Source organism: Schistocerca americana, chromosome 7 (assembly GCF_021461395.2).
Source record: "Schistocerca americana isolate TAMUIC-IGC-003095 chromosome 7, iqSchAmer2.1, whole genome shotgun sequence".
Taxonomy (NCBI): Eukaryota; Metazoa; Arthropoda; class Insecta; order Orthoptera; family Acrididae; genus Schistocerca; species Schistocerca americana.
Window position 1 is genome coordinate 102,059,888 of NC_060125.1, and position 16,653 is coordinate 102,076,540.

Below are 16,653 nucleotides of genomic sequence, written 5' to 3' on the forward strand. Positions count from 1 at the left end.
GGGACGTCGGCCGCTCGTCGCCCGCCGCCGCACCCTTCAGTCACCCAAAAGGCAGTCAGGAGAGGCGTCCCAAATTTCAGAAAGATATCTGTAAGCTGCAGGCAAGGACGGATAATATGCAGGGTTATTACAAATGATTGAAGCGATTTCACAGCTGTACAATAACTTTATTATTTGAGATATTTTCACAACGCTTTGAACACACATACAAAAACTCAAAAAGTTTTTTTAGGCATTCACAAATGTTCGATATGTGTCCCTTTAGTGATTCGGCAGACATCGAGCCGATAATCAAGTTCCTCCCACACTGGGCGCAGCATGTCCCCATCAATGAGTTCGAAAGCATCGTTGATGCGAGCTCGCAGTTCCGGCACGTTTCTTGGTAGAGGAGGTTTAAACACTGAATCTTTCACATAACCCCACAGATAGAAATCGCATGGGGTTAAGTCGGGAGAGCGTGGAGGCCGTGACATGAATTGCTGATCATGATCTCTACCACGAACGATCCATCGGTTTTCCAATCTCCTGTTTAAGAAATGCCGAACATCGTGATGGAAGTGCGGTGGAGCACCATCCAGTTGAAACATGAAGTCGGCGCTGTCGGTCTCCAGTTGTGGCATGAGCCAATTTTCCAGCATGTCCAGATACACGTGTCTTGTAAGGTTTTTTTCGCAGAAGAAAAAGGGGCCGTAAACTTTAAACCGTGAGATTGCACAAAACACGTTAACTTTTGGTGAATTGTGAATTTGCTGCACGAATGCGTGAGGATTCTCTACCGCCCAGATTCGCACATTGTGTCTGTTCACTTCACCATTAAGAAAAAATGTTGCTTCATCACTGAAAACAAGTTTCGCACTGAACGCATTCTCTTCCATGAGCTGTTGCAACCGCGCCAAAAATTCAAAGCGTTTGACTCTGCCAGCGGGTGTCAGGGCTTGTAGCAATTGTAAACGGTAAGGCTTCTGCTTTAGCCTTTTCCGTAAGATTTTCCAAACCGTCGGCTGTGGTATGTTTAGCTCCCTGCTTGCTTTATTCGTCGACTTCCGCGGGCTACGCGTGAAACTTGCCCGCACGCGTTCAACCGTTTCTTCGCTCACTGCAGGCCGACCCGTTGATTTCCCCTTACAGAGGCATCCAGAAGCTTTAAACTGCGCATACCATCGCCGAATGGAGTTAGGAGTTGATGGATCTTTGTTGAACTTCGTCCTGAAGTGTCGTTGCACTGTTATGACTGACTGACGTGAGTGCATTTCAAGCACGACATACGCTTTCTCGGCTCCTGTCGCCATTTTGTCTCACTGCGCTCTCGAGCGCTCTGGCGGCAGAAGCCTGAAGTGCGGCTTCAGCCGAACAAAACTTTATGAGTTTTTCTACGTATCTGTAGTGTGTCGTGTCAATGAATGGAGCTACAGCTTCAATCATTTGTAATAGCCCGGTACTGTAGTGTCGCGGAATAGTAAAGAGTTGGAAACGCAGAATATTGTCAAAGTTTCGTTGCCTATGCCGAGAGCCAGAGGTAGTAAGTTAGCCAAGAGGTAAGAGGATTGCACATATATCGGAATGTGTCGTCACGCAGAGGCAATGGCCTGGTTACACACAACAGGCCAGAGAGAATTGCTTAGCACGCGGGTTTGTGTTAGACGGAGACTTTCGTAGAGTGCAAGACAGAGGTATAGCGTCAGCTGTACTGCGTTTCACAACTTCGCGTAAGTCTGCCGTAACAACAGGTAACTCTGTCGCAAGAACACCTAAGGGGCGAGTACGACAGATGAATCAGCAGTATAAGTGGAACGAATGCGGTCATTACAAACGAGCATGACGTCAGGACGTCGCTCGTGCTTCCTTTAAATACGCCAGCTTTGATAGCAACAAGGCAGTCGCAGTTAGACTTGCAGTTAGATGTGTACTGGGTCGCTGCGTAGCGCTGAGCTCGGTGATCGACATGTTAATCTTTATTAAGGAGATGTTGCTGTAAGGGCGGCCCATCCAGCAGCAGACGTGAGGGGACAGTACCAGCTCTGGTCCTCTCTGCTGCCGCTGTCAATCATCAGCCCAGGATTAGCAGACATGGCGGCAGACTCGCTCGCCGCCAATGCTGACCACATCAGTGAGCCGTCGTCGAGATCGTGCGGGGTCTAGGCCCTGTGCATCTGCTGTCACAACCGGGTGAGCCGACGACGTTGGGGGACTGCAGCCCGTTCCGCCCGTCCACTGCGGACGAGCCATCAGGAGGAGCAGGGAAGAAGACGGGGTGGGATAGAGTACACTCCGCATTAAGAGAACGCCTCTCGTGCCGACAGCACCGGGACCCCAACCCGGAGCCATCTACGCGCAACGGCCTGCTGTCCGCCGCCGAGCCGGCCGGGCAGCCGAGCGCCGCCAGCCACGCGCGGCCGAAGTAAGGGCACTCCTCCGCTACGTCACAGCTCGCGGCGCTGCGCTAGCAAGACTGCGCGGCCCGGATCTGGTGTCATCGCTACGAGTCAGCGAGGACTCGGGGAAGGTCGTTGATATCACCAAGCCACATTGTACTCGGCAGGAATAAAGTTGTTGTGAATGAATAATGTTTATTTGGCGTTTCTGACACTTCTACAGCCATTTCCTAGCATCCTGACAACTGGAGAGGCCACCGCTCGGCCATCGAGTCCACCGTAGGCGACCGAGACCACCATGGCGCCTACAATACACTGAAGAGCCAAAGAAACTCTTACATCTACTAGAGATGGGTAGTTCGCGAACGAACGGGTGCAAAGGAACGGTTCAACAAGATGAACGAAAGGACCAAGGAACGAATTCCAAGGAACGATCGGTTCATAGTTCACTTCGGTCGCGGCGGTCTACTTATAGTTCCCGGGAACGAGGAACGATCGGTTCATGGTTCACTAGTTCACTTCTGTCGCGGCGGTCACGTCGGCAATTCTCGTTCCAGCCTCGGTCTCCTTCGACTGCACTCGTCGTTCTTCGCATGACCACCTGTCTCAGTTCCACTGCCGACTGCTCCTAGTTAGTTCAGTATCCAGTTGTTCGTTTCGTTCACTGCGCTTGCCCATTTTACATGTCTTCCAAACTGTTTTTGCAGTTGGTTCTGGCTATTCAGCGTACACGTCCGGTAATCAAAAAGTATTTTATAGTTACGTAAATTACATAAAAATTACGTTGTATGTAATAGGTACGTCTTTTCAGGTAACAAAAAGGCATATCAGGTCACTTCATTATATCGATGAACAGCAGAAGACATACAAAACAAGTTTTGTTTTGTTATTCATATATTTTTTGGTTTCATCGACTTGATTTAGCTACTAACTTTCAATAATTTGCTTAATTTTTAGCTTAAGAAAATTCATATAAAACGATTTTCGTGTATCTTTCATATACAAAACATTACATTTAGATTTAGGAAGGCTCTAATTAATTTTAATCTTGGTTGTTTCCAATTTGCATTACCTGCTAGTTTAGTTTCTTTGAAAAAAAAAAAAAAAGAGTGGGTTGTGGGTCATTTTGGCTCAGTAGGAAAAGCGGTGCCTCCCCATTTGAAAAGATATAGATTGCCATAAAACCGTATTTACTTATTTTCTCAAAAACATTTGTTCAGAAGGAGCTTTCAAAACAAAAACTTTATTACTGCGAACTTAATTATTATTATTATTGCTGCATTAACTTTAATAATGCAACATAAAAACCTAATTTTTACTAAGCGTGTGACGCAAGTATGATGACAAAACCACATTTTATTTTATGCCTCCATAAAATCTCTACTTCGTCTACGAACTCAGAGACAACGTGAAGTATATGCGGTATAGGGTGTAAACGATTATTGTTTACAACATAGCATAGCTATGTAGTGGAAGTCGAAACGAAGAATTTTATACAAGACACTTGTGGTCTATTAAGTTGGGATCAGCCACCAACAGGTTTACAAGACTACATGAGCTATAGCCCATGCGCGTCTCTTCTCCAGCTCTCTACTCATCGTCATGGATTGTATCGCAATTATTGCTTGCATTAGCTTGTTATTTCTTCACTGCCTAATTATTACATGTTTGTCTGTTCGTTGTATCTGCTCGTAACGGGCAACATATCGTCCGTGATTGGCCACCCGTCTGTACTCGGGACCGGTTTTCCGTGCACCACCCTATATTACTTCCCTGCGATCAGCCACACAACGCTACAGTTGGCTAAACGAGAGATTCTGCAGAATCACAGAAAATAATACTAAAAGTGTGTAAGAATTCTGCAATGAATAAAAACGCTATACTCCAGGGGGGAGGCAAGTGCCCCCTCTCGGTGCCCTCCATCCTTCAGTCACCTGCACTACTAGTTTTCAGTTTTTCATAAGAATCATATACCAAACACAAATGAACGGTGAACGAGTAAAAATGAACGGTTCCCTAAAAAGAACGATCAGCAGTGAACTAGTTCCCAAGGATGAACGAGTTTGCCCATCTCTAACACTTACCTAATATCGTGTAGGGTCCCCGCGAGCTCGCAGAAGTGGCATGGAAGCGACTAATGTCTGAAGTAGTGCTCGAGGGAACTGACACCATGAATCTGCAGGGCTCTCTATAAATCCGCAATAGTACGAGGGGATGGAGATCTCTTCTGGACAGTACATTGCAAGGCGTCCCAAAATTGCTCAATAATGTTCATGTCGGGGGAGCTTGGTTACCGGCAGAAGTACACTAGTGGCCATTAAAATTGCTACACCGAGAAGAAATGCAGATGATAAACGGCTATCCATTGGACAAATATATTATACTAGAGCTGACATGTGATTACACTTTCACGCAGTTTGGGTGCATAGATCCTGACAAATAAGTGCCCAGAACAACCACCTCTGGCTGTAATAACTTCCGTGATACGCCTGGGCATTGAGTCAAACAGAGCTTGAATGGTGTGAACACGTACAGCTGCCCATGCACCTTCAACACGATAGCACAGTTTAACAAGAGCAGTGACTGGCGTATTGTGACGAGCCACTTGCTCGGCCACTATTGACCAGGCGTTTTGAATTGGTGAGAGATCTGGAGAATGTGCTGGCCAGTGCAGCAGTAGAACATTTTCTGTACCCAGAAAGGCCCGTACAGGACCTGTAACATGCGGTCGTGCATTATCCTGCTGAAATGTAGGGTTTTGCAGGGATCGAATGAAGGGTAGAGCCATCTGAAATGTAACGTCCACTGTTCAAAGTGCCGTAAATGCGAACAAGAGGAGACCGAGACGTATGGCACCCCATACCATCACGCCGGGAGATACGCCAGTATGGCGATGACGAATACACGCTTCCAATGTGCGTTCACCGCGATGTCGCCAAACGCGGATGCGACCATCATGGTGCTGTTAGCAGAACCTGGATTCATGCGAAAAAATAACATTTGCCATTCGTGCACCCAGGTTCGTCGTTGAGTACACCATCGCAGGCGCTCCTGTCTGTGATGCAGCGTCAAGGTTAACGGCAGCCATTGTCTCCGAGCTTATACTCCATACTGCTGCAAACGTCGTCGAACTGTTGGTGCAGATGGTTGTTGTCTTGCAAACGTCCCCGTCTGTTGACTCAGGGATCGAGACGTGGCTGCACGATCCGTTACAGCCATGCGGATAAGATGCCTGTCATCTCGACTGCTAGTGATACGAGCCCGTTGGGATGCAGCACGGCGTTCCGTATTACCCTCCTGAACCCACCGATTCCGTATTCTGCTAACAGTCATTGGATCTCGACCAACGAGAGCAGCAATGTCGCGATACGATAAGCCGCAATCGTGATAGGCTACAATCCGACCTTTATCAAAGTCGGAAACGTGATGGTACTCATTTCTCCTCCTTACACGAGGCATCACAAAAACGTTTCACCAGGCAACGCCTGTCAACTGCTGTTTGTGTATGAGAAATCGGTTGGAAACTTCCCTCATGTCAGCACGTTGTAGATGTCGCCACCGGCGCCAACCTTGTGTGAATGCTCTGAAAAGCTAATCATTTGCATATCACAGCATCTTCTTCCTGACGGCTAAATTTCGCGTATGTAGCACGTCATCTTCGTGGTGTAGCAATTTTAATGGCCAGTAGTGTATTTAAACTCAAAAGAATGTTCCTGGAGTCACTCTGTAGCAATTCTGCAAGTGTGGGGTATCGCATTGTCCTGTTGGAATTGCCCAAGTCCATCGGAATGCACAATCAACATGAATGGATGCAGGTGATCAGACAGGGTGCTTACGAACGTATCACCTCTCAGAGTCGTATCTAGAAGCATCAGGGGTCCCATATCACTCCAACAGCATACGCCCCACACCATTACAGAGTCTCTACCAGCTTGAGCAGTCCCCTGCTGTCATGCAGGGTCCATGCATTCATGAGGTTGTCTCCATACCCGTACACGTCCATCCGCTCGATACAATCGGAAACGAGACTCGTCCAACCCCTGCAAAATGTTTCCAGTCAGAAACAGTCCAATATCGGTGTTGAAGGGCCCAGGCGAGGGGTAAAGCTTTGTGTCGTGCAGCCATGAAGGTTGTACCAGTGGGCTTTCCACTCCGAAAGCTCATATCGATAATGTTTCGTCGAATGGTTCGTACACTTGTTGATGGACCAGCATTGAAAGCTGCAGCAGATTGCGGAAGGGTTGCACTTCCGACACGTTGACCGATTCTTTTCAGTCGTCGTTGGTTCCGTTCTTGCAGTATCTTTTTCCGGCCGCAGCGATGTCGGCGATTGGATGTTTTACCGGATTCACGGTACACTCGTGAAATGGTTGTACGGGAAAATCCCCACTTCATCGCTACCTCGGAAATGCTGTGTCCCATCGCTCGTGCGCCGATTATAACACCACGTTCAAACTCGCTTAAATCTTGATAACCTGCCATTGTAGCAGCAGTAACCGATCTAACAACTGCGACAGGCACTTGTTGTCTTGTACAGGTGTTGCCGATCGCAGCGCCGTGTTCTGCCTATTTACGTATCTCTGTATTTGAATACGCATGTCAATACCAGTTTCTTTGGCTCTTCAGTGTATATATGGGAAAAACTATTTGCGTAATGGTTTAAATGACTACCTATCGTACTCTGACTGTCAAAGATAAAAATAAAACAAAACCGAACTGTTTCACGGCAGAGAATTGCTCAGAAATTTTCTTTCTCGCGGTCCGTTTTAACAGAAGATGTGTACATTTTTGTTTAAAAAAATTGGTGACTAACTTTAATTTCCCTGTACTGTATTAAATTATATTTATGTATGATATACACTTAAAGCATGTTGTGTATGTCCTTCTGAATGTTCATTAGAATATTTCCGAAAAATTTGAAGTAAATTAGTCGACAACTTTTATAGATTCTTGGTGACATCGCATCCACTTTATATATTACACATATATTTCTATAGTACATATATTTAAAAAGTGTATACCCCATGTGCATCCAAATATTCATCAGAGTATCGTGTAAAAATTTCAAGTAAATTGCTCAAGAACAGTTTGAGATATTTGGTTACAAGTTTAACGACAACTTGTCTCTATATATCAGTACAGAAGTACATACAAAAGACAAAAATGTTCAATAAGAATGGAAGACGAAGAACAAAGTCCTCGGATTGAAAAGGGCATAAGAAAACGTGCGGCTTTTCTCCTCACTGTTCAGTCTGTACATTAAGAAGCAATCACGGGAAGAAAGGATAGGTTTGGGATTGGAATTAAAATCTAAGGTGAAATAATACCAGCAATAAGAATTGTTGATGACACTGCTATCATCACTGTTAACTGATCGGTTTTGTGAAACATGCCATATGCCACAAACAAAGTCCATTAAAGTGATAAAGCCATGTAATAGAAATTAATTCCCGAGCGGGAAGCAGCGCGGCGGATTAGTGTCGAGGTCCGGAGTGCCGGCCAGCCGGTTGATGGTTTTTAAGGCGGTTTTCCATGTGCCTCGGCGAATGCGGGCTGGTCCCCCTTATTCCGTCTCAGTTACACTATGTCGGCGATTGCTGCGCAGTGTCTCCACGTACGCGTACACCATCATTACTCTACAGCGCAAACATGTGGGGTTACACTCGTCTGGTATGAGGCGTTCCCGCAAGGGTCCACTGGGGGCCGGACCGCACAATAACCCTGGGTTCGGTGTGGAGAGGTGGTGAGGTGGGTGGACTGCTGTGGCCTGTTGTGGTGTTGTGAACCACGGAGGGCAACGGCGGGACGAAGCCTCTGAGTCGTTTCTAGGTCCCCGGTTTAATGCACAATACACAACGGGTGAAGTTAACTAAAATTCCACATTAAGGGGGATAGGACGTCAAACGGGCCGACTTGGAGCAGGAGAGGCATCACAGGACATTTTAATTTTCAGTGTCTATACTTTTACAGATAAATTCATAAAACTTTGTCAGCATCTCCAGGAAGGATTCAGCATTCACACTCATTGCAGTGGAAGTTCGAAAATATAACAAAATAATTTTCTTTTTACGTCTGGAATTTCATCATTCTTTCACTTACTAATGGCTGCATTTGTTGCTATAGGTATACTTTTCTTCACAAGTTAGAGAGATTCTTCGATCAATTTTGCACAGCATACATACCATACTTACAGGTGTATGAAACTCTAGAATTTATTTAATTTATGAAAAAACGAATGATCTGTTGTATTTAAACTTCATGTTTAGAAAAAACAGAAATTTTGTAGTTAATTACCTCAACTTTTATCACAGTTTTTAATAGATTTGGAAAATTCAAGAGTTTCATACACCTTTAAGTATGGTTTGTACGCTGTGCAAAATTCATCGAACCATCTCTCTTACTTATGAAGAAAAATGTACCTATAGCAACAAATGCTGCCATTAGTAAGTGAAAAAAATGATGAGATTTCACATGTAAAAAAAGATCACTTCGTTATGTTCTCGAACTTCCACTGCTATGAGTGTGAATTCTGAATACTTACTGGTCATACTGACAACGTTTTATGAATTTATTTGTAAAAGTATAGACAGTGGAAATTAAAATGTACTGTGATGCCTCTCCTGCTCCAAGTCGGCACGTTTGACGTCCTACCCCCCTTAATTCCTTATTTTGGAGGATTGTTTAAATTATTACTTGGGAGTCCTGTTGAATACGTATTGAGAAGAGACTAGCAGAACAGGGGAGAGAGAGAGCTGGTGACGGGTCATTAGGGGAAAAGTTCTTTTCTAAAGACACACACTGTCACTGTGTGGGGTTGGTGGAAAGCGAGGTAGAAGCCACTGTCCTCGACAGATTGTATGTGTGCCAAGGTCAAGCGGGGTGTCACCAATTGAGTTTGCCTCCTAAGTGGCGGGAAACTGCTGAGTAGTGATAGACTGTTTTTAACGTAGTGTGTCCACCGGTACCAGGGAGGCGCAATATCGTAATGCAATGTGCCCTGGAGTAAGCCTGTATCTGAAAACTGCTGGGAATGGGACACTATAGAGGTTAGATCTGTGTTGTGTACATAGTCCCGCGTAGTCAGCGCGTACACAACTTTCCCACTAGAGCGCGCCCTGCTAAACACAACAGCGCAGGCGCAGCGCTCGCCCATCTCCGCACTACGAGATGGCGCTGCCTTAGAGATGGACCAAATTCTGCTTCCGCCGATCCGCATATTAATATGTAACGCAGCCAATGAGATTGCTGCTAACGTAGAACCTTTTCTTCTAGCGGATCACACTTGCGCCGTGATACCTGTATGCGTGAGGTATTATAACGAGTGTACAGACCTCCGATTAGTCAGTCTGAATTAGTCTGTACCAGTCTGCATTAGTCTGTACCAGTCTATAGTCAAGTTTCAGTCTGCACCTAATAAGATTACCATATTCCTGTACATAGCCATGAAGATAAATGTATAGACACTTTGTCAAGTATCAGAGATGTGAGAATAAGATTAACGGACCAAGACCAAAGGAACTTCAGATTGTCAATTTTGGTCACCGTCAATCTGCTACTCTAAGCGTGCAAGTGGCATTTCTATCGTCTGACCAAACGGTAGAAGATAAACACGCCAAGATAAGACCACGAGACGTATTGCTGACATTCGCCTACTTCGTTAGAGCGACGAGTCAAATAATCTGATGGTATGTGTACCGAGGGTCTTACAGTACGCACACCACAAACTGTAAGGCGGAGTGAGATCAGAGCATATGGCCCTTTTGCGCTAGGAGCAAGGCACTCGCAGCCGTCAGCTTGGCGCCAAGCTAAATAAACTGGCGTTGATTCTGGTAAGAAATGGTACGAGCAGTTACCACAGCATAATGTAAATTCATACTGTAGAGAAAGAACAGAACGCACTTGAGTGCACGTGGACAAGGCCTCATTAGCTGAGACACGAAATATGACAGGTAGTGGGAACCATTGGTTGCCTGTTACAAAAAATCCTCAAAATGGCTCTGAGCACTATGGGACTTAACATCTGAGGTCATCAGTTCCCTAGAACCACTTAAACCTAACTAACCTAAGGACATCACACACATCCATGCCCGAGGCAGAATTCGAACCTGCGAATGTAGCGGTCGCACGGTTCCAGACTGAAGCGCCTAGAACCGCTCGGACACACTGGCCGGCTTAAAAATCCTCACTATGAGTTAATTACGAAGGGCGTTCAATAAGTAATGCAACACATTTTTTTCTGCGAGTAGATGGGTTTTATACAGGATTCCAATGCACCACATTATTCCTTACTGTTTGGTTACAAAATCCTGTTTTTCAACATAATCTCCGTTCAATGCGACGGCCTTCAGCTACCTTACTGGGAGAACCAGTACGCCCGCATGGTACCACTCTACTGGTCGACGTCGGGGCAAACGCCCTGCTGCATCACTGACCTCACTCACAGGTCTCTGCGGGCCTTCTGCAAAGGCCTGTGCATATCTGCGATGCTCTGGTTTCCCGCCAAAAGAAACTCAGTGAGAGCTCCTTGCTTGGATCACATCTCCGTTACAGACCCATTTTTAAGACTACGCTGTCTACCGGAACTTCACGAAGTATATGAGCTGAAGTGATGATGGCCCACGGCAAATTGGCCGAGGAAAAGTATGTGCTGCATTAGTTATTGAACGACCCTCTTATATTGAAGATGAGTATGGAAGGAACACGGCTGCCTTACTAGGACAGATCTGACCGGCCAGCACTAGGAAGAATCACTGTTATTGGCCATCAAAGCCATGCACAAGTCACTCTCTCAAAGAGACAGAAAAAAACTCTTGGTTTTTTTCTTCACCTTGTGAGAATCCTCTGGACGGAACGCCTTTGATGCTTGGATGTGAGAGAGGAACTTTGATTCCAAGCTCCGATACAGACAAAAAACTTAATTTTGCAGCCGACATCGTGGCTGTTCACTGCCACTGGTAACTCCAAATAGGTGCTCAGCGACAGCATTCGTAAACCGTGTTATAGGATGTACGCGTGAATTTCTGATTGACGTTAGGGCTTCCGTATTTTTTTTATTGAAGTGCGTTTATTAACAATCTTGAGCTCAGTTTGCACTCAGTCAAGATTGTACATGCATGTGTGATTTTTCTGTAGTTCTACCTTTCCGCCGCGCAGGATTAGCCGAGCGGTCTGTGGCGCTGCAGTCATGGACTGTGCGGCTGCTCCCGGCGGAGTTTCGAGTCCTCCCTCGGGCATGGGTTTGTGTGTTTGTCTTTAGAATAATTTAGGTTAAGTAGTGTGTAAGCTTAGGGACTGATGACCTTAGCAATTAAGTCCCATAAGATTTCACACACTGTGAGGTTCTGTAAAGTTACTTGTTCCCCCAAATGCTGTGTCTTCTCTAACGTACTGATCTCATACTCATTATCCGAAATTTGCCAAGGTGTTGATATTTTAATTCTATTGAAACATGCGTTAATATTCAGTGAACATAGCGGTTCCTCGTCTTTGTGCTAAATTTCAAGCCTGCATGGAGTCTTAATGAACAGTGTTTTATAGACACCAGTGCTTCATTCAGAAGTTTCAGTTACTCCCTATTTTTATCATTTTTCGGTTACATCACCCATGTTTCACGTATGCTGGGGCCATTCCTGTTTAATAAATACAATTCATTAAGGGCTGTAGGGCGTCAAACGGGCCGACTTGGACCAGGAGAGGCATAATATGACATTTTAATTTCCACTGTCTACAGTTTTACAAATAAATTCGTAAAACATTGTCAACATGACCAAAAAGGATTCAGGATTCACACTCAGAGCAGGGGAAGTTCAAAAACATAACAAAATAAATTTGTTTTACATGTGAAATTTCATCATTTTTCACTTATTATTGGCTGCATTTGCTGTTATAGGTACATTTTTCTTCATAAGTATGAGAGATTCTTCGATGAATTTTGCACAGCATAGAAACCATATTTACAGGTGTATGAAACTAGAATTTTCCAAATCTATTAAAAACTGAGGTAAAATTGAGCTAATTAACTATAAAATTTGACTTTTATCTGAACATGAAGTTTAACATGTAACACCTGTTTCACTTTTTCACAAATTAATTAAATTCTAGAGTTGCTTAATTCACATGATGCTATAGGGAGTGATCTATTTATTGGAAAGGTTATCCGGTGCAGGTCTTTCTGAAATCACTGGCGTATGCGAAGTTTCAGCCATAATTTCAGAAAGCTAGAAAGAATCAGAGCACTTACTGAACGAAATGGACAGTTTACTGAGCACAGAATATGGACAGAGAGTACACCAAAGGAAGACGAAACGGATAAAGAGTAGCAGAAATGTGAGTAATGATAAAAGTAACATCATAATTGGGGACCACGAAGCAGACGAAGTGATGGAATTCTACTATCTTGGCAGCAAATGAATATATGAAGGACGAAGTAAGGAGGACAAAAAAAACAGACTATCGCAGGCAAAGAGGGCATTCCTGACCAAAAGAGGTCTGCTAGTACCAAAAATCGGCTTTGAGGAAGAAGTTACTATGATTGTATGTCTAGAGCACAGCATTGTACGGGAGTGAATCATGGTGTAGGGGAACGGAGAAGAAGAAACTCGATGCGTTTGAGATGTGGTGCTATAGAAGGATGCTGAAACTTAGAGGGATTGATAGGGTCTGAAATGAGGAGGTTCACTGAAGAATCGGGGGGGGGGGGGGGGGGGGGAAGGGGGCGATAGGAATTTAGGGAAACATTGATAAAACAAAGGGGACACTGTGATAGAAGATGCGTTAAGACGTCAGAGAATAACTTCCATTGTCTAGAGGGAGACATAGGGGATGAAAATTGTAGGGGAAGAACGAGACTGAGATATATCCAACAAATAATTGAAGACTTTGTGTGTAACTGATACTCTGAGATGAAGAAGTTGACACAGACGAGGAAGTCAACCAGTCAAAACAAAACAAAACAAAAGGACTGTAGCACCCAAGGGAAACCGCCAAGTTTTGTGAGTTCGAAACATAACGAAGGGAATATTATGAGACAACAAATACTGGCCGCTGGGCGCGACAACAGCCAGATCTTGGAGGGGTTTACATAAAATGCCAGAGGCTCCTAAACGCATCGGGAGTGGCTACAGTTGTGTATAGCGATATCACTCTAAGCTGTAAAACCAAGAGTGGTTTACTTGCAGGCAAGAAGCAAGTGTAAGAGAGGATAAAGGGGGAGAGTCCTTGGAAAGGGGCACCTACAGGCCATGGAGAGCCTACAACAGGTCCACTCATTCAACCTTCGAAGAATAGTGCACAATTAGAGCCAATGAGATGGTGAGGGCCTTTCAACAACACGCCTAGTTAGGGACTGGCGGAAGCGAAGGGGAAAGCTGATTGAAACTCTGAAGCCGGACGCTCTGAGAAGTCCACTGCAGTCAAAAGACAAAACTCAAGCTGTTATAAACATATATATATATATATATATATATATATATATATATATATATATATATATATAATTGTTTTGAAGGCACAAAAATAAATAATACATAAAATAAATAAATAAATAAATAGTAATTAGTGGCACATAATGAAAGTTAAACTTAGGATCTGTTAGATGAGGATTATTTTGACTTTCGAAAGAGCTGCAATTCTAGGGGTTGGGCCTTATAATGAAAGGAAAACTTGATGAAAATCGTGACGCGTTCATAGGATCTGTCGCCTTAGATAAAGCGTCCGACAAGTTGGTGCAAGATGTTGTATATATGAAGGTTGCATCGCCTGAAGTCTGTAGACAAATGCTAGAAGTCGTGCGAGAAATCGATGATTGTTGCAGTGACTAGCGGTTGATCCTAAACGTAAATAAATGCAACATATCGGTCGTAAATACGCGAAGGAATCCACTACGCTATTCGTGAAAATCGCTGAAAACAGTAACAACCTAACATACCTAGGAGCAACCATCCAGAACTCCATAAAGTGATATAACCGCTAATTACAGGAGAGACGGATGCGAGCCTGAAATGCGTTGGAAGAATCCAAGGAAATGTAATCCATCTGCGAAAGGAGTGGTTCACAAAACACTTGCTCGACCTACTCTCGAGTACTGTTCATCAGTCTGGAATCATTACCAAGCAGAATGAACAGAAAATTTAGAGAAAATCCAATGAAGAGGGCGTGTGTCGTCAAGGGATCACTTACTAAGAGCGAGAGCACTACGGAGATGACCAACGAACTCCGGTGGCAATCGCTACAAGAGCGGCCATTTTCAGATTCCGATAGCATAACTTCGAAGAATAATCGGTAAACATATTACTTTCTTCCACACAAATCTCGCGAAATGACTAATATAAGAAAATTAGCTCATAGAGAAATTTATCGACAGTCGCTCTTCCATTGCCAGTCGCGAATGGAGGAGGGAAGGGGGGAAAGTGACAAAGGTACCAGAAGTACCTCAGCCATATACCGTGAAGTGGGTTTTACAATATACAGGAGGTTTAAAAAAAAAGTGTCACGTAATCCTGCAGGGGGTAGTATTTGTCAAAACTAGAAGGAAAGTTCTTATAACCGCACAAGTCATTCCGTGACGAGGTTACAAACTTTCAGGGACGATAGGGAAGGATAAATATATTAATTTGACGTAAGAGGCCTTGGTCCGGAAATGACCTATTCGAAATGCGTAAGCGAAAATCAACTCAAGTTTCACGTTAGCCTCAGGTGGCGCTCAAACTATGATCTCCAACTTACGTACCGAGAACATGACAAACAGAGTTCCCGCTGAATACTCTCCAATACCCGCAGATAATTTCACTTGCCGATGGACTAGTAACGCCACACGTGACTTGCTGTCAAGGAGACTGAAAATCTTGTCTCCAGTATACTCGTAATGAATTCCATTTACCAGCACAAGTTTCACAACATGGTACATGGCATTTCTAAGTGTCAAAGCAGCCAAGACGTCCTCGGACAAAGTTCTGTCGTGTCTGTTCTAATATCCCGAGTGTCGTTTGAACAGTGTCGCAGGCAGCGAGATTTCTTGCTAGATCTTCTTAATTCTCGACAGGAATCTCGTACACAAGACTTTTCGCACGGCCACACAAGAAGAAATCAAGTGGGCTGAGATGAGGTGAACGTGCTAACCACGAAACTGGACCTCCTCTGACTGCCAGCTTTCCAGGGATGTCTGATTCAGGTGTTCACGAACCCTCAGTTCAAAGTGATGTTCGACTCCATCATGTTGGAACCACACCCGCCGACGGATAACATGTAGGGTACGTTCCAGCAATTTGGCTTCTACGTTCTAATAAACACTATGTACGCTGGTACATGTATGATTTTCGCTTATAGCTTTCGACTGGGTCGTTTCTGGACCAGGGTCCCTTACCTCAAAGTGACCCATTTACTCTTCTCCATCATCCCTGACAGTTTGCGTAACACCATCACGGAATCACCCCGTATGCTGGGAAAGGAATACCTGATGAGATATGGCCTATTTTACTTTTGACGATTAATATGTAGTATTCAGAATTTACAAGAGATGACACGGTTAATTACCGTAATACGCACACATGGGCAGATGGAAATCATCGAGCAATCATGGAGGTGAGGCATCAGGGTCGCTTCAGTACTAATGTACGAGCAGCAGTTGTCGAGGACAGATTCAGACCGAACAGTTGACGGGTGCTCCGTGTCATCGATCTCTGCTCGATGAATTACCTGCGCTACTGGAGGTCGTTACACTTGCAGGAAGACAACGGCTGTAGCTTACTCACGACGGGGCATCAGCCCATTTTCTACTGATCGTGCGACGGTACCTCGCTGTTACGCTCCGTGGGAGCTGGATGGGTCGAGGAGCTCTGATAGAGTATCCTCGCTCACTGGGCCTCAAACCGTTGGGATTCTGATTGTGTGGCCAATTAAAGGATTTGATGCGTGCCCGACCCCTCTGACAATGTCGAGGTGTTACAGGAGCGCGTGACCGATGCGTGTGACGCAATCCGGATGGAGGCAGATGTTTTGAAAGAGTTCGCGAGTCACCGCAGAGATGCGCTGAAGGATGTGTCACGATACGTGGTACCCCGTACAGCTCTGGCTATAGTGTATACTTGTGCATAGCAGACAGATGGGAGTGTCAGAACGGATTGGCACATGTCCCATCAGGTTTCCAGACACATCATTACGTAGACTTTTGGTCTAATTTTGACGATCATTATCTCCTGTAGGAATATATCACACGTTTTTGAAATACCTTACAGATGTAGATGTACGAGGGCTTGTTGGAGAGTAATGCCTAATTGTTTGTGTG

The 16,653-nt window shown here is 44.8% G+C and overlaps 1 protein-coding gene across 1 annotated transcript in view; it reads right to left on the reverse strand.

Annotated features, from left to right (window-relative positions):
• LOC124622514 overlaps nucleotides 1–16,653 on the reverse strand; it is a 94,523-nt gene continuing 77,870 nt past the window's right edge. Inside the window, exon 3 of the mRNA XM_047148237.1 lies at nucleotides 1–95. Within this exon, the coding sequence (XP_047004193.1) occupies nucleotides 37–95 (59 nt within the window). The 3' untranslated portion in view covers nucleotides 1–36. The remainder of the gene's footprint in view (nucleotides 96–16,653) is intronic.